Source organism: Pseudorca crassidens, chromosome 11 (assembly GCF_039906515.1).
Source record: "Pseudorca crassidens isolate mPseCra1 chromosome 11, mPseCra1.hap1, whole genome shotgun sequence".
NCBI classification, from domain to species: Eukaryota; Metazoa; Chordata; class Mammalia; order Artiodactyla; family Delphinidae; genus Pseudorca; species Pseudorca crassidens.
The window spans coordinates 44,177,748-44,201,570 of NC_090306.1; the positions used below are offsets into that span (position 1 = coordinate 44,177,748).

The 23,823-nt window shown below is 41.2% G+C and overlaps 1 protein-coding gene across 4 annotated transcripts in view; it reads left to right on the plus strand.

The window, feature by feature from the left end:
* The window catches only part of DIP2B (disco interacting protein 2 homolog B), a 236,019-nt gene that overhangs the window by 118,212 nt on the left and 93,984 nt on the right, over positions 1-23,823 (plus strand). For all 4 annotated transcript variants that reach the window (XM_067696517.1, XM_067696520.1, XM_067696521.1 and 1 more), the window contains exon 2: positions 1,949-2,020. In XM_067696517.1, coding sequence (XP_067552618.1) covers positions 1,949-2,020 — 72 coding nt within the window. The remainder of the gene's footprint in view (positions 1-1,948; positions 2,021-23,823) is intronic.

Consider the following 23,823-nt stretch of genomic DNA (forward strand, 5'->3'; position numbering starts at 1 on the left):
GGGAGTGTGGAGTCTCAACCACTGCGCCACCAGGGAAGTCCCCCCTTAATATATTTTAGAGAGCTTCCTGTGCCAGTACATTTGGAATACCTGCATAATATCATGTGGATCAGGGTTTCTTGTCCTCAACACTACTGACACTTTAGACTGGTTAATTCTTTGTCGTGGGCCTGTCCTGTGCATTGCAGGATGCTTAGCAGCATCCTGGCCTCTATCTTTTAGATGCTAGTAGCATCCCTTCCTCTAGTTGTGACAAAAATGTCTCCAGACGTTGTCAGTTGTCCCCTGGAGGGCAAAGTCATTCCTAGTTGAAAGCCACTGATACAGATGGTCTATAATGTAAGCATCTAGAGACCTTCCAGTTTTTCCATGACAAAGAATGGGTCAGGGAATATTCCTATACTGATTTTTGTGCACCTCTGTGAATTTTATCGTTGAATAAATTCCTAGAAGTGCAGTTGGTGAATCAGAATTTTGATAGAAATTGCCAGATTATTCCAGAGATTGTATCGATTTATTTTTCAACTATATCCTGATGGTTCCAAATCAATATCTCTTTCTGAAGTTCTAGATTCATGTAGCCAACTGTTGATTGGACATCTCCTCCTGTGTGTCTCATAGCCCTTTCCTAAGCTCAACTCTCATCTTCTTCAACCCACCAAACATGCACTTCTTGCTGTATTTCTCTGTCAGAGAATATCATGACCATCTGCCTGGTTGCTCAAGCCAAAAACCTTCTCCATCCTACACTGAACCAGTCATCAAATCCTATCTAGTCTTCCTCCCTAATGTCTCTCTTAATCCATTCACTTCTTTTCATCCCTTCTACCTCTATCTTTAATTTAAGCTACTAGCCCAGATCACTGTAGTAGCACTGGGGCAAGAACTAGCCTCTCTGGCTTTTACCTTGGTTCCACGCTCCTCAGGAAGAGTAAACTTGCTGCACTCTGTGATATGCAAGTGTTACTCGCCTGCTTAAGCCTTTCAGTGAGCCCTGCTGCCTCTCCGCCATCTGCTCCATCAGTCAGATGCTGAGGCCAACACATCTAACGTTCATCACCCATGATTTCAAATCTCTGTATCCATCAGAATAGGCTTTTTTCTCCCCACCACATATATTTATTCACCAGATATATTTATTCCCCCAGCTTTGAATTACTCACTGTCCCTTAAATGTCCCTTTGTTCTCCTGCTGCATTTCCTGGTCCTTTTAACCATGCTCTCTGCCCATCCATTTTCTACCCTTTCTTTAGGACCAAGCATATTTCTTGAACTCTTCAGCCACAGAGTTTCTCCTCTATTAATCAGTTTTATCCTTATTGCATTTATTGTATATGTACTTTTTCATTTAACCTTGTGAAAAAGACATACATGAATAGAAATAATACAAACCAGTGAACCAAGTGGAGAGGATATGGGAATTCCAGCTCCAAGTTCCAGCACAGATCCTAGGGTGCAAAAGTGCATTTCAAAAATCCCATCCCAGTGCGTGAACCTTGACTTCTCCCCTTAACTGGACTTTTGATTTTTATGTGGTTCTGTAGAGCAATGTAATTGAATACCTCCCAAGTCAATTGCATTCATTTGGTCAAACTAAAACCTTGGAGAGAAGTTCATTTGTCTGCCAGCCTTGCCACGTTCCATTTTGGTATATCTTAAATACCACGGAAACAGGGGTGCCCTAGGAACTTGGGAATCTCTGACATGGAATGCAGCATACTGCTCTGCTAGATTGGTGTAGGGACAAACCCTGCAATTTTCCACAAGAAGTCAGCTCCAATCCTGTGGGAAATCACACATAGCAAAATCCTTGGCAAAGAACTATACATTTTTTTCCTACTCTCTATGTAGTAATTCTGTAACACTCTGTAATTAATTTTATTTCTACAGTGAACAACCACAGAGTAAGAATAATGCATAACCTAAGTTTCTGTTCTTGCTATTTTAGGGGACATCACACAGAAGGGATATGAAAAGAAAAGGTCAAAACTCCTGTCTCCTTACATCCCGCAGACACAAGGTAGGCAATGAGAAGTGGTTTAAACCTTTTCAGTAAGAATGCTGTCTTACAGGAGACCTGTCCTTTTTGTTGGTTCCTGTTTTTTCCCTCCCTCACCAGGGAAGAGAAAAAACAGAAGGATGGAAAGGAGGAAATGAATCTTAATTGAGCATCTGCTGTGTGGTAGGCACTTTTAAAATACCCAACGTCATCAAATCATTTATACAGAACTTGAGTGGTAGTGTGTCTATGCGTAGCTGACATGATTCAATGGCAGAAAATTCCAGGTTATGGAAAAACTGCATCTTTTAAATGCCTGAGCATGAACTGTAATGGAGAGGAGCAAGTGGGGCAAAGATAAGAAGGAGGGACAGATTTAGTTTGCAAGGCAACCCAAGGATTGCAGTCCCTGAGCATTTGGGGGTAAGAACCCTAAATAAACTTTTAAACTATTTCACAGCCTGACTTATTCCTTCTGCAAAGAGACTGGCGTGTTCTTTATATATCAGAAAGTTCTGAGTCACTTCTGTGCTTAATTCCAGGCGGGTTGCTGGAACCTTTGCCTCTAGGCAAGGCTGTCTGTTTCTAAGTCATCATATTTTTAAAGTTACTCAGCCTCCAGAATTTCCTTTGATAGCCTGTTTCTATTTAATCACTTTTACTATAAAGAGTTTTTTCTTTATTTCTAACTTCCCCCCTGCCGTCAGTTAGAGTCCATTTCCACAAGACTGTGTTTTGTGGAACTAATAATTGCTTTTATTTCTGGATTATAATCCTTTGAGGACTTTGGATCCCCCATGGTTCTAATATCAAGCCTTGCACAAGGTTTATAGTCTGTAAATATTTGTTGAATGGATAATGGAATAAATAAATGAGCAATGGTGGTATACCAATCGATTTCACTGAAGTCCTTGTTTTACTTCCTGCATTATTCTTGGAAATTCCTCCCTGCAAAAACTAGTAGGTCAATTCAGTGATAGCCAGTTTAAAATATCTTAATGAACAGATGGATGTAGAAATGAATTGAGAGAAAAGAGGTGGAAATCAGGCCAGTGACAGCTAATGAAAAGCCAGCTTTTGCTGAGCAAGGCATGGCAGAAAAGGGGAGTCCTCTGATTGGCTGCTTAATTATGGATCTGGTCCATGCCTCTGTAGGCCCAGAGATTTACTGTAGTCACTTTGTGCAAAAGCAATCAGATCCTGAGAAAATAACTCAGTAAGGAATGTAACTATAAAAAGGACCATGATCTGTCTCATATCTGTTGTCAGGCTACAAAGAAACCAAATCATGTTCAAAAACCAGTTTATCAATTTACTGCGAGAAACCACTGAGACACATTCAAGTCTGTGTGGTCAGCACATTCTTGCCCCACCGGCAGGCCTACGAGAGGAGCTTGATCACACACAGAAGGTTGCTTAGTGAGAATGGATATGACGAAGCAGACATTTAGTTACAGCAGGCCAAGAGAATGTGACATGGCATCTCACAGTAGGGATGGTCTTGCATGTGACCTCATGGAAGAGAAGCCATTTGATGGCATCTCCTTCCTGCTATTAGACTTCAAACTCACCACATCAGTGCCCATCATGTTTATCACCTCCTCCCTTCTGGTTGAAGAGGTGATCTGTCCCTCCTAGCCAAGGGCAGTCCTTTCACCTGGGCTTTTGATCCCATCTCCTCCTCCCTTTTCAGAAACCTTTTACTATCGTCCCGTGACACCAAGGACAGGGCAGTGGGAGTGGGCCACCCCAGTGCAGGCAGTGAGGGGTGCAGTATCTATAGGAATTTTAAAAGCAGTAATAAAACCAACAAAAAGTTGGTCGGCTTTTTCTTATCACCATGGATAGCAATTCTAAATGCTGTAAGTAGTAAAGTCTCCTCCCGCTGAGTCAGACAGCTGCACTGCCCCCTCGGGATGCCACTGCAGTCAGCTCCCTGTCTCTCTCCTACTGTCACTCTCTCCCTCTCAACCAGATTATTCCCCCAGAAGTTCATCATACTCATTACTGTTCTTTTTAAAAAAAAATCCTCCCTTGGGAATTCCCTGGTGATCCAGTGGTTAGGACTCGGCGCTGTCACTGCTGGGGCCCAGGTTCGATCCCTGGTCGGGGAACTAAGATCCTGCAAGCTGTGTGGCATGGCCCAAAAAAAATCCTCCCTTGTCGACCACTTCCGTCTCTACCCTGTCTGTCTCCCCTTTATGATCAGACTGCTGAGAACTGTCTATATTTACTATCCCTGTTTTCTCAACACCTTCTCACTTCTCAGCCCATTCCAGTCCCTTCTGAAGCTGCCATAAGTGATATCTCAGTACTATTTGCCACTCTGCCTCTTGAGACACTCTCCTCATTTTCTTACTCCTCTCTTCATGTTGCTCCTAGTCATCTTTGCAGGCTCCTTCTCCTGTGTTAAATGTTGGAATTCCCAAGGCAAGACCTCAAGCCCTCCTGACATCTCACTCTGTATCAGTGGTTCTCACATTTTAGCCTACATCAGAATCACTGGAGGACTTGTTCATATACAGATTGCAGGACCCTGTTCTCAGGGTTTCTGATTCAGTAGGTCCAGGTTGGGATTCGAGAATTTGCATTTCTGTCAGGTTCCCAGGTGATGGTTGCTGGTATGGAGAACCAATGCCCTGTCTCCCTAGAGCTTTTCAAGGGAGACTTTTCTTAGTGGTAAAAAGTCTCTCAATTTGTGTTTGTCACTTTCTTTTCCCACCTTTGTTCTTGAATCTATTCATGTCTTTCCCAGAAATGGATTGTTTGTAGGGCTGGGTTATATTGTATGGATTCTGTAGCAAAAGAAGAGATTACACCTTGACATTTTTACCCCGTATGTCTTTGTAGATTTTGAAGAAGGCATTTAGTTTGATTTTTTTTTTAATGGCATTGGATTTAATGCAGATTTTAAACTTACTGAATTGTATTAATGCTTTATATAGGATTAAATGAAATGAAAGTCATTTTAACACTTTTAGTAGGAGTTTCCTACTTACTTCTAGAGGGATTCAACCTCTTTCAAACTATTTCTGTTACCTTGTTAGATTTCATTTCCTCCAGTTGTGAGGTGTGCTTCATTGTAAGGGCGGCTCCTTGAGTGTAGTATATAAAAGTAACATTCTCCACCAGTCTCTCTCGAAGGAAAAAAGTAATACTGCTTGCAGCATTGTACTGCTAGAACAATTACATGCACATGCTTATCTAAAAATTTAGTGAGTGATTTTCCATACAGAATTGACTTGGAGTGACCTTAGGTTGCATATTTATGTATATTTTAGATTTCTTTTCTCAAATGTTACATAAATCTTTAAAATAGGACCTTCAGAAAAAAATTAACAATGTAACAGGGAAAATGGGGAAATATGGAAGAGAACACATGGTTGAAGAAAATACTTAGTGGAAATTGAGTAAGGACAATTTGGGGTAATAATAAACATAGCTTTGTTCACTAACATCACAGGGGTTAGATTCTAAACTTACTGTATGACAAAAATCTGATGTCTCAAAATTACCCTTGGAAATCACTTTAACCTGTCAACATTGGAGCTGGTTGTTGTTTCTTTAGTTTCTACAAAACCCAAACTTTATCTGGTATTTAAGGGCATGCCGTGTGAAATTCATATCTTGATAAAGGTTAAAACCATACTCAGGGCCGCAAGATGCTCTCACTATGAGAGGCAAGGGAGAAATGAGGATGTGGCAGGTTCATATCTCCTCGTTCTGAGCCATATGCTCTTTGAAAGGAATGACCCATAGAACATCTTTCAGTGGCTTGGAAGCTACGAGAGCCTGGATATAAAGCTTCCCACACACCTCAGTTATTAGCAGCTTTTCAAGGAGAAGAGGCCAGAAATGAACTCTCTTTTGTCAAGGCCCAAAGAATTGATTATTCAAACCACATACACTCTTAACTCCTCTGTAAATTAGTAGCTCTTGGCCACACTTGGATTTAGAAGAAAATGGAAGGTTTTGTGCAGGGAGGCAACTTCCTGTAGTCTGATCCTTAAGATGTTTTGCATACAAGTAACTGATTAATTCCAAATAGTTTTAATAGAAAAGAGTTTATTCTAATGATACCTGGGTTGCTGACAGAACCTCAGGTCAGCACGTATTTACTGTGTGCTTTCTGTGCTCCAAGTACTGTTAAGACATCAGGAGGCAGCCGGCATTGGACAAGACTGCCTGGGACCCCCTGGCTTGCTCCCTCAGTCTGCTAGGGGTTTGCTCAGCTACCACTAACACTAAGAAGGCTTCCTTGACCAGCTTTATCACAGTCCCCACTCCCATGATCTGCGCTGCGTTTATAAAAAGCTCTCTCTGACTGTCCCATAGATCATGGTTTGTTCGTGTGTCTTATTCCCCTACTGGACTCTTAAAGTCTTTATAATCAGGAACATTCTTTTTTTTTTATTATTTCTTCATGTCCCCAGTTTCTAGCATTAGTACCTGGCACATAGTAGAATTCTATAAATGTTTGTGGAACTAAACAGAAGGAACATTTCGAATTTAGAAATATTTCCTTTCGTAAACATCTGTGAAGATGGAAGTGTCAGATAATGAAAAAAGCAGATGACTCTACAGATTGGAGAGTGATTGGTCCTGGCAACTTGTCTCTACCTTCAATAGATCTTTTAATTTAGATCTTCTAAATCTCAAGAGACTGTGCGCACATATTGATTCTCATCAATATTATATTACAACATTATATCAATATTAGCATTCCTCTTTACTTAATTTTTATTTTTAAATGAGATTACGGAATCTATTTTACAGAGTCAAATGCTACTACGAGGTTTGTAACAACAACAAAAATAAGCAGTGTCCTCTTCTTCCCCAGAGACAGCTTCTTTCAGCTGTTTTAACTGTTTCTTCTGGCATTTACCTCTGTAGGTAAAAGATTAGAATTTTTCTCTCTTACACATTCTTCCCCCAACCACCTGGACACCACACACTCCCCTTCCCTTTACCCCTTCCTTCACATCTCCCATCTCATACTCATTGTGGGCTGTCTGTTCTATGTACTACTTTTGTTGTTGCTAAGTCAGCATTCAGTGTTTGCATTATTTTGATTAGGTAAATATTATTCACAGCTAAGTCACTTAGTTTACTAGGATTACATTTCCTTTCTTTCTCTCTCTCTTTTTTTTTACAGTTAATCCATTGTTTTATTATTATTATTATGTTTATAGAGACAACTCTTGATGCTGTCTCTTCCTGAACTGATTGTTTCTTTGTCCTGCTACAGACCTTTATTATCATTCTAGTGGTGTTTTAGGAAGGAGTGGGGATAGATAGATGTGTTATTCTGCCATGTTTAATCGGGATTCTTTATCCTAACGTTTCTATTTAAGGATTGTTCAAAACTTGTACCAAGATCATTTCTATCAATCTAAAAGATCTCAAAGACGTCAGTACCTTATTTGCTGGTTGTTCACCAACAAGCTGATCAAATGGTCTCTACCACAGCCTGATTAAAGTGTTGAAACTGGGGGGCCTCCCTCCTTTGGGTGGTTCTGAGAATAAGCCCTGCCTCAGCTCTGTTTTGCAACTCTCCGCTATTTAAAACTGCCCTTGAAGTTCAACGGTGGCATCTTCTCTTGGACCCACATCCTTTGCTTTAGGATATTACTGCAGCTTCTGTTTTTCATGGCATTGATGTACACATTCCATTCTGTCTTTGTGTATTTGAGATCATCTGTGACCTTTGTGTATTTGTTTTTCTTCCTTCATCCATTGACTTTGTCCTACTGTCTTTCACTTCATTTAATTGTGTTTGTCTTCTGCTTCAGAATAGGATCTCGCCTTTTATATATTCCTTCCTGGGCTAGGTTCCCACATTATTTTTCCCCTGGGCCCTTACCTGCTGCCCTTTTAGGGGTAAGACATGTCAGTTTATGATTACGCTTACGTGTTGGCATTTTCTAGCGTGTCTTGGTAAGAAGTGCTGGTGGCCCAAAGGTTCTTTCCAAACTTGGATTCCTTTTGTGGTTGCTGCCTATTTTGCTGCAGGGTATTTGCTCACCAGTGTTCCAGTGTATGTACATATGCTGTACTTGCCAGTTGTTCCCCACCCCTTTCGTCCCAGGTCTTCTGAGTTCAGTCCTGCCTTTGAGATTGTGCAAATGTGTATATAACCGAGTGAAAATGAAAGAAAAGAAAGCCTTGTAAGTTTTATCCTCTCTCTCTAAAGACTCTGGTAACTCTTCTCAAGGATAGTCTGTGATCCTGTTATTCTTACAGACCTCATGTAATTGTATGAAAATTGTGAGAGGCACAAATTTTTGCATAAAATATTTGCGGCGTAGAGATACACAAATAAGCAGCCTTCTCAGATTAACAGTTAACCATATCCTTTAAGTTGGTATCTCTTCATTTTTGTCTTTGTTTTTCCCAGCCACCCACTCCCATTGGTGGAAGTGAGGAGACAGAAAAGATCTTAATTTCTTTATTTTAACTAAAATTTTGGGTGCCTGCAGTGTAATACCCAGAGCTAATTACTGCAGGAGATAAAAGATGAATTAAGACCAGCCTCTGACCTCAAGTTTATTTATACTATAAAATAGGAAAGATAGGTGCACAAATGAGAATCATAAAAGATAGAGTGAAATAGGGGCTTCCCTGGTGGCGCAGCGGTTGAGAGTCCGCCTGCCGATGCAGGGGACGCGGGTTCGTGCCCCGGTCCGGGAAGATCCCACATGCCGTGGAGCGGCTGGGCCCGTGGGCCATGGCCGCTGAGCCTCCGCGTCCGGAGCCTGTGCTCCACAACGGGAGAGGCCACAACAGTGAGAGGCCCGCGTACCGCAAAAAAAAAAAAAGGTAGAGTGAAATAAGCACTGTAAGAAAGTTCTAAACAAAATATTACGGAAATTCAAAGGGATGTGAACCTAAAACTAGCTACTGAAATCAAGAACAGCATTTTGGAATGCTGTAGAACATTCCCAACCATATAAATGTTAAGTAGACAGAGTGCCTCTTTGTGTGCTGGGGGTGGGATTGATTGTATTTTCTCTATCACGTTTTGATTTTAAAGTTCCTTCCCAAGTGAGGATCACAGAATAATGGAAAGAACATGGAATTTTTTATTCCAGTCCCAGTTCTGCCCTTTCATTAGCTAGGTTTGGACACTTGTATAGTTGCTGTGAACTGGAGCATGCATTGCAATCTTATCGGTACCCACATGCCTCATTGGAAGGAAGTCCGCTGTCTTTTGGGGCTCCTCTTTCCTCTTGAATTGTGCAAGAACCCCCTGGGATATAGGTAGTACAGGAGGAGAGGTGGTCAGTGTAGCTTCCACACCCAAATGGGAAGAACCCCATTGTCTGCTGCTGCTCCTCAGTGCCTCGTGGGGCGCTACTGAAAACCGATCCTCACCTTGTGACCAGCAATGCTGTCCCACTGCTAACCCTGGATCCTGCATCAGTCACTCTGAGGAAGGAGCCCACTGTGCTCGGCTCAGCCAAGGTACCCCACTTGGATTCTCAGGGCAAAGCTCTAAGTATTGTGTTCTTTTAGTCCACGCACAGCCATTTTCCTGATGCCAAGTGGCCCAGGAAGCTTCAGGTTTACCCTAGGCAGATGGCCCCTTTCCAGACTGTGAATGTGGACTCTTTCTTTCCTCCCTTCCCCCAGGCAGCGAGGCAGGTTAATCACCCATCCTTCTGAGGAAAACTCTCCTCAGTGAGCTCCCAGGGAAGAGTCTCTGAGTGATTCAAGGTACCTTCACCCAGGGTGGAGCGTGGAGTTGGGAGTGGAAGCTCTGTTTATAATGATTCAAGGTGATTATGGACACACTCTCACTGTAGAAAAACAAATTTAATCTGGTATAGGTGTCCTGCCTCCTTTATGGTATCTGTCAGATGGTGTTATGAGTTTAAAGAGCCTGTATTATCACTGATAACTGTATTATCATTGTTATTCTGTCATTCCCTTTCTAAAGCCCTTTAAAGGCCGCTCGATGGGTTAGGAAAAGTGACCTGACCCTGCTTTTCTTCTATGGCCTCATTTTGTCTCACTCCACCTCTTTCACTGTGCTTCAGCCCCACCAGTCTTTCTTAGACTTGTCAAGGCTTTTCTCCCTCACGGGACTTATACAAATACCTCGTTGCTGTGTAAAGTAGCCCTCCCCACACCTCTACCCCCACGCTGAAGCCCGCATCAGCCTATCCTTTTAACAGGCTCTTCCTGAAACTCTAGTACAAATTAAATTCCTCATTACGTGGGCTCAGAGATCTTTGTCTTTTTCCTTCTCAGCGCCGATCACGCTGTAAAAGATACACCTGACTGGGTGATCACTTATTTAATATATTTCTTCTCTGACACCAGCCCCAAGACCAGTGACCATGTCTGCTTAAAAAGCTGAAGCATTATGTTCGCTGGTTCTCAGAGCACATCCTCCTTCCCTCTGTTACTCTTACAGGTGAAAATTCCTGTTTAATCATTGGCAGAGTTGAAAGATAAGAAGCCAAGGTTGGCTTTCCTCCATGTTTCTGATTTGGAGATTTTGCATGGTTTTATACTAAAGATCAGCTTCTTTTCCAGGTTATCGTTGTTATTATGTTCAAACAGTAGAATCATGCAAGACTGTGATGTCTCTTTCTGCCAGAGAACCATAAATTGTGTACATGCTGACCATTGAGAAAGGAGGCTTTGTGTTGTAGAAGAAATGAAAATTTGTCTAAACTTATTGTTAATAAACATTGTAACATCATCACTATTTAAACATAATGGTGACCCCTAGTGGATATTCTGTATAACAGACTGAAAGGTCCAGGAACTCCCAAACTGAAGTGGTCACTGTGTGTCGTGATCAGCGAGTAATTTTTTTCTTTGAATCTCAAGTATGTTTCACAATAGAATTTAGAAGTTTGGAAGAAGGCTTGATTTATGAGGTTCACAGCTCTCCTTATAGCTGTCTCCTTACCTAACCTATATTTAAGGTCTTTTAAAATTACTTTGATTTTATACAGAGCTCTTTCAGTAAACAAAGTGGTAAAGAAATGGTAAAGTTCTCCAGAGTACCTCATCCCTACCTCATCCCAACTACTTAGGGGATTTTATATCCCCTCCAATCCGTATAATTGTATGTGAATAGTTTTTACGTGCACAATTGTAATTATATACATAATATTTGGTGTTCTTTTATTACTGGAGACCTTTTCATGTGTCTGCATAGTCAACAGTTTTTCACTTTTCGTGGCGTATAATATGTATCTCCTCATGTTGATACATAAGTTAATTCTGTCTTTGCTTTTAGCTTCTTACTGTGGTAATGAAACTGTGCACATCTTATTCAAAATGTAGAAATCTCTACTTTTGGGCCCCAGGTAGTTCCTGAGATCTGGTTGGAGTGTGAAACCATGGCCAGGGAGCGATTCATCTTTAAGCAGCAACTTGCCTGCCCAGCTGACATTGGACATGCTGTTAAATAATGCCCTGCTGGGCCCCTATGTCCTCAGACCTCTTCCTCCTCTTTCAGGAGACCTGAGGTCCATGTTTCCTGCTTCCTTCTGTGATGAATTGGTGCCCTGGCAAGTAAGCATTCCAAGATTTTTTTAATCCAACCAGGACATAGTTTCCTCCTTCTCACCTCCATATATGCATTGAATTACCGGTTGCTTTGGGGGAAAGAAAAAGAAGACAATTGATTTTAGAAGATTGGAAAATCCTGCTCACAATGTCATAATTTCTCTAGGAAACTGAAAACTGGGCATTATTTTAACTTATTTTGGTAAGAATCTGCTCTCTGTGGTATGGCCTTCAAATTAAGAAAATCCAATATCATTTTTATTTTCTTCTTTATACTTAACTGTTACCTTGATGTTCTATAATGAACATATATTATTTTTATATCCTGAAAAAGAGAACTTCTCTAAATTATGGAAACCTAGTAAAGCTGTGGAATAATATACAAAACATCCAATCTCATCACCTAGAAATGATGGCTATTAACGGTTTACTGTATTTGCTTTCCATTTTTTTAATGCACATATAAAATATATCTGTAAGTCTTGTGTTTTAAAAAATGAAACTCCAATACATGGAAATTAAAATTTATAAAATAAAATTCGTAATAAATTGGAGAGTGATTATTAACAATCAAACAGATTAGCTACAGAGTTTCATCATTAAGCTTCCCTGTTATTCTTTCTTTCTTCCTTTCTCCCTTCCTTCCTAATATTTATATATTGATTGATTGATTGATTGATTGATTTTTGGCTGCTTTGGTTCTTCATTACTGTGCATGGCTTTCTCTAGTTGCAACGAGTGGGGGCTACTCTTCATTGCAATGCGTGAGATTCTCATTGAGGTGGCTTCTCTTGTTGCGGAGCACGGGCTCTAGGTGTGCAGGCTCAGTAGTTGTGGCACACGGGCTTAGTTGCTCGGCGGCATGTGGGATCTTCCTGGACCACGGCTCGAACCTGTGTCCCCTGCATTGGCAGGTGGGTTCTTAATCACTGCGCCACCAGGGAAGCGCCCTCTTTATTTATTTTTGGCTGCTTTGGGTCTTCGTTGCTGCATGTAGGCCTTCTCTAGTTGCAGCGAGCAGGGACTACTCTTCGTTGCTGTGTGCATGCTTCTCATTGTGGTGGCGTCCCTTGTTGCAGAGCACAGGCTCCAGGGTGCGCGGACTTCAGTAGTTGAGGCGCGCGGGCTCAGTTGTTGTGGCTGGCGGGCTGTAGAGCGCAGGCTCAGTAGTTGTGGCGCACGGGCTTAGTTGCTCTGCGGCATGTGGGATCTTCCCGGACCAGGGCTCGAACCATGTCCCTTGCATTGGCAGGCGGATTCTTAGCCTCTATGCCACCAGGGAAGTCTTCCCTATTATACTTAAAGTATATTCCTAGGATTCAGTTCCTAGGAATTCATTTTATTCTTTTTTTGTTTCTTTTATGTCACCTCTCTTAAACCTGAACAAGTATATTAAACATTTGAACCAAGCTTGTTCTGTCAGAAATCCATGTTTTTGTGGCATTGTGCTTTGGGCACCCGAGGAATGCTCACTGAACAAACTTGTCAGCCACTTACTGAAACTGCAAGTTGACCTTTTGGTTTCATTTCTGGCAAGCTACCTTGAAATGTCTGTCATGATTTTAGACCCAAAGAGACCTGGTCTGCTTGGATGACTAAATACCCGAGGGGACCGAGAAAAACTTTGCAGAGCATCATACTAATGTTGCTTGGTGAATAGCGTGTTGTGAGGCTTTTTTTTTTGGTACCAGTTCAGTAGATCTCTTGGCTAAGTGTCATCTGACTCTCAATTCTCATCAGATGTCTGTATTTATGTTACATTTCCTTGTGGTTTGTTCTTTGATAACCTCTAGATAATCCTGAGTGGAAATGTTCGTTCTTTCTAATTCTTCCTCAAATTTATCAACTCCCAGTTCCCCATCACCTCCCGATCATTTTTTGGTAAAATTTTTTATTTAGTCCACATTATCTTCTTTTTTCCTAATTAATTACATTGAAAAATACAAAATAAAAGCACAGTGAGGGAGGAATCAGAAAAAAATACATCAGACTTTTGTTTCCATCTGTTGTGAAATGAGAATCCATATTCCTTCTTTTTATCCTTTGGATTATTAACTATCTAATTTGAAAGCGCCATGTTTCTTAGCAGGGTAGTTTGGTTCATCCTAGCAAATCTGCTTACTTAATTTAAAAAAAAGAAATTAGTGACAGGTAATTCAATTTTATATTCACTATAACCCTCCAAAAAGGAATACAAAACCAGTGTTTTAATATGGGTGCTTTATCTGTTTAAGTCAAACCATTTTCTCTGTGCATGTTTACAGACAGAGTAGTTCATGTGTGCTAATCTGATTTCCTTCCTGTATGTATCATCTGACCATACAAATAAAAATAGCCCCTTTCTATTTTTTGTCCTCTGTTTAAAGGTAATTGAAATATGTTTTAAATAATTTCTCTAGTGAATGGCTGAAAACTTTATTTGGAGGGGATTTCTGCGTTATCTTTCACATGAAGGGAGATGATTTAAAAAAATTAACTCCTGACTGTAAATCCTGAAGCATTTAGATGCTCCTAAACTAAATTATTAATTCTGATTGCTTTCCTCTTAAGAGCCTTGGGAGAATTTTCATAACCTTTTCAGGTCGAGAACCTGTGGAGTTAGACCTGGTTTGAATCCTGGCTCTGCCATCCTCTGGCTCTGTAACCCTAATCCATGTCTCTCTTTTCTTTTCCATAAAAAGTTGAGAGTGATAGTTCTGGCTTTGTAGGGTTGTTGTGAGGAATAAATAAGACAAAAATTCACAGTGCCTCGCACAAAGCAAACACTTAAATGTTAGCTTTTATTATGATGATTTTTTTAACATCTTTATTGGAGTATAATTGCTTTACAATGGTGTGTGTGGTTTTTTTTTTTTTTTTTTTTTTTTTGCGGTACGCGGGCCTCTCACTGTTGCGGCCTCTCCCGTTGCAGAGCACAGGCTCCGGACGCGCAGGCTCAGCGGCCAAGGCTCACGGGCCCAGCCGCTCCGCGGCATGTGGGATCTTCCCGGACCAGGGCACGAACCTGTGTCCCCTGCATTGGCAGGCGGACTCTCAACCACTGCGCCACCAGGGAAGCCCTAAAATGGTGTGTTAGTTTCTGCTGTATAACAAAGTGAATCAGCTATACGTAAACATATATCCCCATATCTCCTCTCTCTTGCGTCTCCCTCCCATCCTCCCTATCCCACACCTCTAGGTGGTCACAAAGCACCTACCTGATCTCCCAGCGCTATGTGGCTGCTTCCCACTAGCTATCTATTTTACATTTGGTAGTGTATATATGTCCATGCCACTCTCTCACTTTGTCCCAGCTTCCCCTTCCCTGTGTCCTCAACTCCATTCTCTACGTCTGCGTCTTTATTCCTGTCCTGCCCCTAGGTTCTTCAGAACCTTTTTTTTTTAGATTCCATATATATGTGTTAGCATACGGTATTTTTCTCTTTCTGACTTACTTCACTCTGTATGACAGTCTGTAGGTCCATGTACCTCACTACAAATAACTCAATTTCGTTTCTTTTTGAAGCTGAGTAACATGGCATTGTATATATGTACCACATATTCTTTATCCATTCATCTGTTGATGGACACTTAGGTTGCTTCCATGTCCTGGCTATTGAAAATAGAGCTGCAGTGAACATTGTGGTACATGACTCTTTTTGAATTATGGTTTTCTCAGGGTATATGCCCAGTAATGGGACTGCTGGGTCATATGGTAGTTCTGATTTTAGTTTTTTAAGGAAACTCCATACTGTTCTCCATAGTGGCTGTATCAATTTACATTCCCACCAACAGTGCAAGAGGGTTCCCTTTTCTCCACACCCTCTCCAGCATTTATTGTTTGTAGATTTTTTGATGATGGCCATTCTGACTGCTGTGAGGTGATACCTCATTGTAGTTTTGATTTGCATTTCTCTAATGATTAGTGATGTTGAGCATCCTTTCATGTGTTTGTTGGCAATCTGTATATCTCCTTTAGAGAAATGTCTATTTAGTTCTTCTGCCCATTTTTGGATTGAGTTGTTTGTTTTTTTGATATTGAGCTGCACGAACTGCTTGTAAATTTTGGAGATTAATTCTTTGTCAGTTGCTTCATTTGCAAATATTTCTCCCATTCCAAGGGTTGTCTATTCATCTTGTTTATGTTTTCCTTTGCTGCGCAAAAGCTTTGAAGTTTCATTAGGTCCCATTTGTTTATTTTTGTTTTTATTTCCATTTCTCTAGGAGGTGGGTCAAAAAGAATCTTGCTGTGATTTATGTCATAGAGTGTTCTGCCTATGTTTTCCTCTAAGAGTTTGATAGTATCTGGCCTTACATTTAGGTCTTTAATCCGTTTTGAGTTTATCTTTGTGTATGGTGTTAGGGAGTGTTCTAATTTCATTGTTTTACATGTAGCTGTCCAATTTTCCCAGCACCACTTATTGAAGAGAATGTCTTTTCTCCACTGTATATTCTTGCCTCCTTTATCAAAACTAAGGTGACCATATGTGCGTGGGTTTATCTCTGGGCTTTCTATCCTGTTTCATTGATCTATATTTCTGTTTTTGTGCCAGTACCATGCTGTCTTGATTACTGTAGCTTTGTAGTATAGTCTGAAGTCCGGGAGCCTGATTCCTCCAGCTCCATTTTTCTTTCTCAAGATTGCTTTGGCTATTCAGGGTCTTTTGTGTTTCCATACACATTGTGAAATTTTTTGTTCTATTCTGTGGGAAATGCCATTGGTAGTTTGATAGGGATTGCCTTGAATCTGTAGATTGCTTTGGGTAGTATAGTCATTTTCACAATGTTGGTTCTTCCAGTCCAAGAACATGGTATATATCTCTCCATCTGTTTGTATCATCTTTAATTTCTTTCATCAGTGTCTTATAGTTTTCTGCATACAGGTCTTTTGTCTCCTTGGGTAGGTTTATTCCTAGGTATTTTATTCTTTTTGTTGCAGTGGTAAATGGGAGTGTTCCCTTAATTTCTCTTTAAGATTTTTCATCATTAGTGTACAGGAATGTGAGACATTTGTGTGCATTAATTTTGTATCCTGCTACTTTACCAAATTCATTGATTAGCTCTAGTAGTTTTCTGGTGGCATCTTTAGGATTCTCTATGTATAGTGTCATGTCATCTGCAAACAGTGACAGTTTTACTTCTTGTTTTCTGATTTGGATTCCTTTTATTTTGTTTTCTTCTCGGATTGCTGCGGCTAAAACTTCCAAAACTGTGTTGAATAATACTGGTGAGAGTGGACAACCTTGTCTTGTTCCTCATCTTAGAGGAAATGCTTTCAATTTTTCACCATTGAGAACGATGTTGGCTGTGGTTTTGTCATATGTGGCCTTTATTACATTGAGGTAGGTTCCCTCTGTGCCTACTTTCTGGAGATTTTCTATCATAAATGGGTGTTGAATTTTGTCGAAAGCTTTTTCTGTGTCTATTGAGATGATCATATAGTTTTTCTCCTTCAATTTGTTAATATGGTTTATCACATTGATTAATTTGCATATATTGAGGAATCCTTGCATTTCTGGGATAAACCCCACATGATCGTGGTGTATGATTGTGCTGTTGGATTCTGTTTGCTAGTATTTTGTTGAGGATTTTTGCATCTGTGTTCGTCAGTGCTATTGGCCTGTAGTTTTCTTTATTTGTGACATCTTTGTCTGGGTTTGGTATCACGGTGATGGTGGCCTCGTAGAATGAATTTGGGAGTGTTCCTCCCTCTGCTATATTTTGGAAGATTTTTGGAAGGATGGGTGTTAGCTCTCCTCTAAATGTTTGATAGAATTCACTTGTGAATCCCTTTGGTCCTGGACTTTTGTTTGTTGGAAGATTTTTAATCACAGTGTCAATTTCAGTGCTTGTGGTTGGTTTGTTTATATTTTCTATTTCTTCCTGGTTCAGTCTCAGGAGGTTGTGCTTTTCTAAGAATTTGTCCAGTTCTTCCAGGTTGTCCATTTTATTGGCATGTAATTGTTTGTAGTAATCTCTCATGATCCTTTGTATTTATGCAGTGTCAGCTGTTACTTCTCCTTTTTCATTTCTAATCCTATTGACTTGAGTTGTCTCCCTTTATTTCTTGATGGGTCTGGCTAGTGGTTTATCAATTTTGTTTATCTTCTCAAAGAATCAGATTTTAGTTTTATTGATCTTAGCTGTTGTTTCCTTCGTTTCTTTTTCATTTATTTCTGATCTGATCTTTATGACTTTTTTCCTTCTGCTAACTTTGGGGTTTTTTTGTTCCTCTTTCTCTAATTGCTTCAGGTGTAAGGTTAGGTTGTTTATTTGAGATTTTTCTTGTTTCTTGAGGTAGTATTATATTGCTATAAACATCCCTCTTAGAACTGCTTTTGCTGCATCCCATAGGTTTTGGGTCGTTGTGTTTTCATTGTCATTTGTTTCTAGGTATTTTTTAATTTCCTCTTTGATTTCTTCAGTGATCTCTTGGTTATGTAGTAGCGTATTGTTTAGCCTCCATGTGTTTGTATTTTTCACAGATTTTTTTCCTGTAATTCATATCCAGTCTCATAGCATTTTGGTCAGAAAAGATACTTCATATGATTTCCATTTTCTTAAATTTACCAAGGCTTGATTTGTGACCCAAGATATGATCTATCCTGGAAAATGTTCCATGAACACTTGAGAAGAAAGTGTATTCTGTTGTTTTTGGATGGAATGTCCTATAAATATTAATTAATTCCATCTTGTTTAATGTATCATTTAAAGCTTGTGTTTCCTTATTTATTTTCATTTTCAATGATCTGTCCATTGGTGAAAGTGGGGTGTTAAAATCCCCTACTATGATTGTGTTACTGTCGATTTCCCCTTTTATGGCTGTTAGCATTTGCCTTTTGTATTGAGGTGCTCCTATGTTGGGTGCATAAATATTTAGAATTGTTATATCTACTTCTTGGATCGATCCCTTGATCATTATGTAGTGTCCTTCTTTGTCTCTTGTAATACTCTTTATTTTAAAGTCTATTTTGTGTGATATGAGAATTACTACTCCAGCTTTCTTCTGATTTCCATTTGCATGGAATATCTTTTTCCATCCCCTCTCTTTCAGTCTGTACGTGTCCCTAGGTCTGAAGTGGGTCTCTTATAGACAGCATATATACAGGTCTTGTTTTTGTACCCGTTCAGCTAGTCTATGTCTTTTGGTTGGAGCATTTAATCCATTTACATGTAAGGTAATTATCGATATGTATGTTCCTATTACCATTTTCTTAATTGTTTTGGGTTTGTTATTGTAAGTGTTTTCCTCCTCTTGTGTTTCCTGCCTAGGGAAGTTCCTTTAGCATTTGTGGTAGAGCTGGTTTGGTGGTGCTGAATTCTCTTAGCTTTTGCTTGTCTGTAAAGGTTTTAATTTCTCCATTGAATCTGAATGAGATCCTTGCTGGGTAAAGTAAATTGGTTGTAGGTTTTTCTCTTTCATCACTCTCAATATGTCCAGCTACTCCCTTCTGTCTTGCAGTTTCTGCTGAAGGATCAGCTGTTAATCTTATGAGGATTCCCTTGTATGTTATTTGTTGCTTTTACCTTGCTGCTTTTAATATTTTTTCTTTATATTTAATTATTGATAGTTTGATTAATATGTGTCTTGGCGTGTTTCTCCTTGGATTTATCCTGTATGGGACTCTCTGTGCTTCCTGGACTTGATTGACTGTCTCCTTTCCCATATTAGGAATGTTTTCAACTATAATCTCTTCAAATATTTTCTCTGTCCCTCTTTTTTCTCTTCTTCTTCTGGGACACCTATAATTCGAATGTTGGTACATTTAATGTTGTCCCAGAGGTCTCTGGGACTGTCCTCAATTCTTTTCATTCTTTATTCTGCTCTGCGGTAGTTATTTCCACTATTTTATCTTCCAGGTCACTTATCCGTTCTTCTGCCTCAGTTATTCTGCTATTGATATCCTTCTAGAGAAATTTTAATTCCATTTATTGTGTTGTTCATCATTGTTTGTTTGCTCTTTAGTTCTTCTAGGTCCTTGTTAAACGTTTCTTGTATTTTCTCCATTCTGTTTCCAAGATTTTGAATAATCTTTACTATCATTACTCTGAATTCTTTTTCAGGTAGACTGCCTATTTCCTCTTCATTTGTTTGGTCTGGTGGGTGTTTACTTTGCTCCTTCATTTGCTGCGTATTTCTCTGTCTTCTCACTTTGCTTAACTTACTGTGTTTGGGGTCTCCTTTTTGCAGGCTGCAGGTTCATAGTTCTCTTTTTTTTGGTGTCTGCCCCCAGTGGGTAAGGATGGTTCAGTGGGTTGTGTAGGCTTCCTTGTGGAGGGGACTGGTGTCTGTGTTCTGGTGGATGAGGCTGGATCTTGTCTTTCAGGTAGGCAGGACCACGTCCGGTGGTGTGTTTTGGGGTGTCTGTGAACTTACTGTGGTTTTAGCAGCCTCTCTGCTGATGAGTGGGGTTGTGTTCCTGTCTTGCTAGTTGTTTGGCATAGGGTGTCCAGCAGTGTAGCTTGCTGGTCGTTGAGTGGAGCTGGGTCTTAACGTTGAGATGGAGATCTCTGGGAGAGCTTTCACCATTTGATATTGCGTGGGGCTGGGAGATCTCTGGTGGACCAATGTCCTGAACTTGCCTCTCCCACCTCAGAGGCACAGCCCTGATGCCTGGCTGGAGCACCAAGAGCCTGGCATCCACACGGCTCAGAAGAAAAGGGAGGGAGGGAGGGAGGAAGGGAGTGGGGGGAGGGAGGGAGGGAAGAAAGAATAAAATAAAGTTATTAAAATAAAAAATATGTTATTAAAAATAAAAAAGTAATTCAAAAAAAGAAAGAGAGCAACCAAACAAAAAAACAAATCCACCAGTGATAACAAGTGCTAAAAACTATAGTAACAAACAAACAAACAAAACGGATAGACAGAACCCTAGGACAAATGGTAAAGGCTAAGCTATACAGACAAAATCACAGAAAGAAGCATACACATACACACTCACAAAAGGAGAAAAAGGAAAAATATATATATTTTTTAAAAAAAAGGAAGAGAGCAACCAAACCAATAAACAAATCTATCAATGATAATAAGCTCTATGTACTAAACTAAGATAAACATAAAACCAGAAACAGATGCAGAAAGCAAACCCCAAGTCTACGGTTGTTCCCAAAGTCCACCCCCTCAATTTTGGGATGATTCGTTGTCTATTCAGGTACTCCACAGATGCAGGGTACATCAGGTTGACTGTGGAGATTTAATCCGCTGCTCCTGAGGCTGCTGGGAGACATTTCCCTTTCTCTTCTTTGTTCGCACAGCTCCTGTGGTTCAGCTTTGGATTTGGCCCCACCTCTGCGTATAGGTTGTCTGAGGGCGTCTGTTCTTCGCTCAGACAGGACGGGGTTAAAGGAGCAGCTGAATCGGGGGCTCTGGCTCACTCAGGCCGGGGGGAGGGAGGGGTGCGGATGCGGGGCGAGCCTTCATTGGCAGAGGCCGGAGTGACGTTGCAACAGCCTGACGCGCGCTGTGCGTTCTCCTGGGGAAGTTGTCCCTGGATCATGGGACCCTGACAGTGGCAGCTGCACAGGCTCCAGGAGGGGAGGTGTGGATAGTGACCTGTGCTTGCACACAGGCTTCTTGGTGGCTGCAGCAGCGGTCTTACCGTTTCATGCCCGTCTCTGGTGTCCGCACTGGTAGCCGCGGCTCACGCCCGTCTCTGGAGCTCATTTAGGCGTTGCTCTGAATCCCCTCTCCTCGCGCATCCCGAAAGCATGGTCTCTTGCCTCTTAGGCAGGTCCAGACTTTTTCTCGGACTCCCTCCCAGCTAGCTGTGGCGCACTGGCCCCCCTCAGGCTGTGTTCACGCAGCCAACCCCAGTCCTCTCCCTGGGATCCGACCGAAGCCCGAGCCTCAGCTCCCAGCCCCCGCCCACCCTGGCAGGTGAGCAAACAAGCCTGTCGGGCTGGTGAGTGCTGGTTGGCACTGATCCTTCGTGCAGGAATCTCTCCACTTTGCCCTCTGCACCCCTGTTGCTGCACTCTCCTCTGTGGCTCCAAAGCTTCCCTCCCGCCCACCCCCTGTCTCCGCCAGTGAAGGGGCTGCCTACTGTGTGGAAACTTTTCCTCCTTCACAGCTCCCTCCCAGGGAGTTTCTTGCCTTTTGGGAAGTCTGAGGTCTTCTGCTAGCGTTCAGTAGGTGTTCTGTAGGAGCCGTTCCTCATGTAGATGTATTTTTGATGTATTTGTGGGGAGGAAGGTGATCTCCACGTCTCACTCCTCCCCCATCTTGAAGCTATCAAGGTATCAGAGGACCATACAGTCTCTGTCACAACTACTCAACTCTGCCTTTACAGAGTGAAAGCAGCCATAGGCTAACAGATGCATGTGGTTGTGTTCTGATAAAACTGTTTATAAGAAGAGACATGGGCTATTAGTTTGTTGACCCGTGTTCTAGAGAAATAAGACTTAGCAAATGAAACAAGGTGTGAATATATCAAGAATCAGTACAGGTCTTCTGGGAAATGGATTATCAATAGGATTTAGGTTGGTTAAAAACTTCCATTTATAACCCCAGACGTTACACTTAAAAGTCTCAGTGTTGAAATTGTTCTGCTCAGATATTTTATAATAAAACTCTCAGCTACTAGGAACCATCAAAAATAAACATTTCTAGATCCATAAAAGCACTTTAATAGAGAGCACCCTAAAATATACTATTCCTTGCCTTCTTAAAAACAGTATATAAGGGCTTCCCTGGTGGCGCAGTGGTTGAGAGTCCGCCTGCCGATGCAGGGGACGTGGGTTCGTGCCCCGGTCCGGGAAGATCCCACATGCCGTGGAGCAGCTGGGCCTGTGAGCCATGGCCGCTGAGCCTGCGCGTCGGAGCCTGTGCTCCGCAACGGGAGAGGCCACAGCAGTGAGAGGCCCGCGTACTGCAAAAAAACACAAAAATAGTATATAAAAAAATAATCTTTTTTTAAAAAAGGAAACCTTTTTTATTACATCTTCTGACTTCGTGGGTCAGGAATTTGGGCAGGGCTCAGATGGGTGATTCTTATGCTCCACATGGTGTCACCTGGGGTCCGTCACTAAGTACTTTTCACCTGGTCTGTAAGGTCCAGGATGGCTTCAGTGACATGTCTGGTTTTTGGCAGAGGCAGATGGAAGGCTGGGCTCAGCTGGGACTGTGGACTAGAGGTCCTACACCTGGCTTCTCTAGCATGCTAACCGTTTTTTAAAATTGCTATGACTTTGTCGTTAAACATCTCAGTTCCTGTAGTACTGTGATTCCGTCAGCCTTTGCTGAGGTTTGTGGGGCTGTTACTTGCACTCCCCAGACCACTGTCTTTCAGTCTGCTTTTTTCTTTTTGGGTTTCATAAGCCAATTCTTAGCTGTGGTCTGGAGCAATGCATTTGCTGGGTAGGTGACATCTTCCTATAGTGGGCACTTAATTTGCTGTGTGAAGGTACCCTTCTGGGCACAGCTAAATGATATTTAAGAAACTTAAAATACTCCTTAAAAGAAGCAGCAAATTCCTGCAATATGCGACAACATGGATGAACCTGGAAGACATGATACTGAGTGAATTAAGCCAATCATAGAAGGACAAATACTGTATGATTCCACTCATATGAGGAATCTAAAATAGTCAAACTCATAGAAGCAGAGAGTAGAATGGTGGTTGCCAGGGGTTTGGGAGTGGGGGAAATGGGGAGTTGCTACTCAGTGGGTAAAAAGTTTTAGTTACGCAGGATGAATAAGTTCCGGAGATCTGCCGTACGACATCATGCCTGTAGTTTACAATGCTGTACTGTACACTTAACAGTTTGTTAAAAGATTATATGTCATGTTAAATATTCTTACCACAGTTTAAAAAAAAATATGACTTAGGAGCTAACACCATTTGAAAAAAAAGGCACTAAAATGTCAGAACTTAAAGTGTTTCTCTTCTGCTTATTTTACTGCTTATTTTCTCTGCCCCATATTCTTGGTAAAACAGTAAATGTTGGGAGGACAGAATATAGGGACAGGCCAGGGACTAGAAAGGGATAAGTTCAATGGTGATTCCAGTTGGAAGAGGGGCTAGTAAGACGTGACTTGAAGGTGTGTTTGCACAATAACCACCCTAGTTTTGTTTTAATGACGTTTACTTGGAGTAACTTACGATGGGGAGGCCAAAGCTCCGCAAGCTATGCTTTGTGCAACTATGCAGGATTAGGGGGGCATGTACACCCCACCCCACCTGCCATTCTCCCACTTGACCAGTCCTTGGAGTCTCTGGAATGGCCTTTTCATTTACTTATATTTCCCGTCGCCTGTTGACAGTTACAGCTCCAAGATGATATTTTTTTAGCCTGGATGTCTTTGTATCTTTTTAACA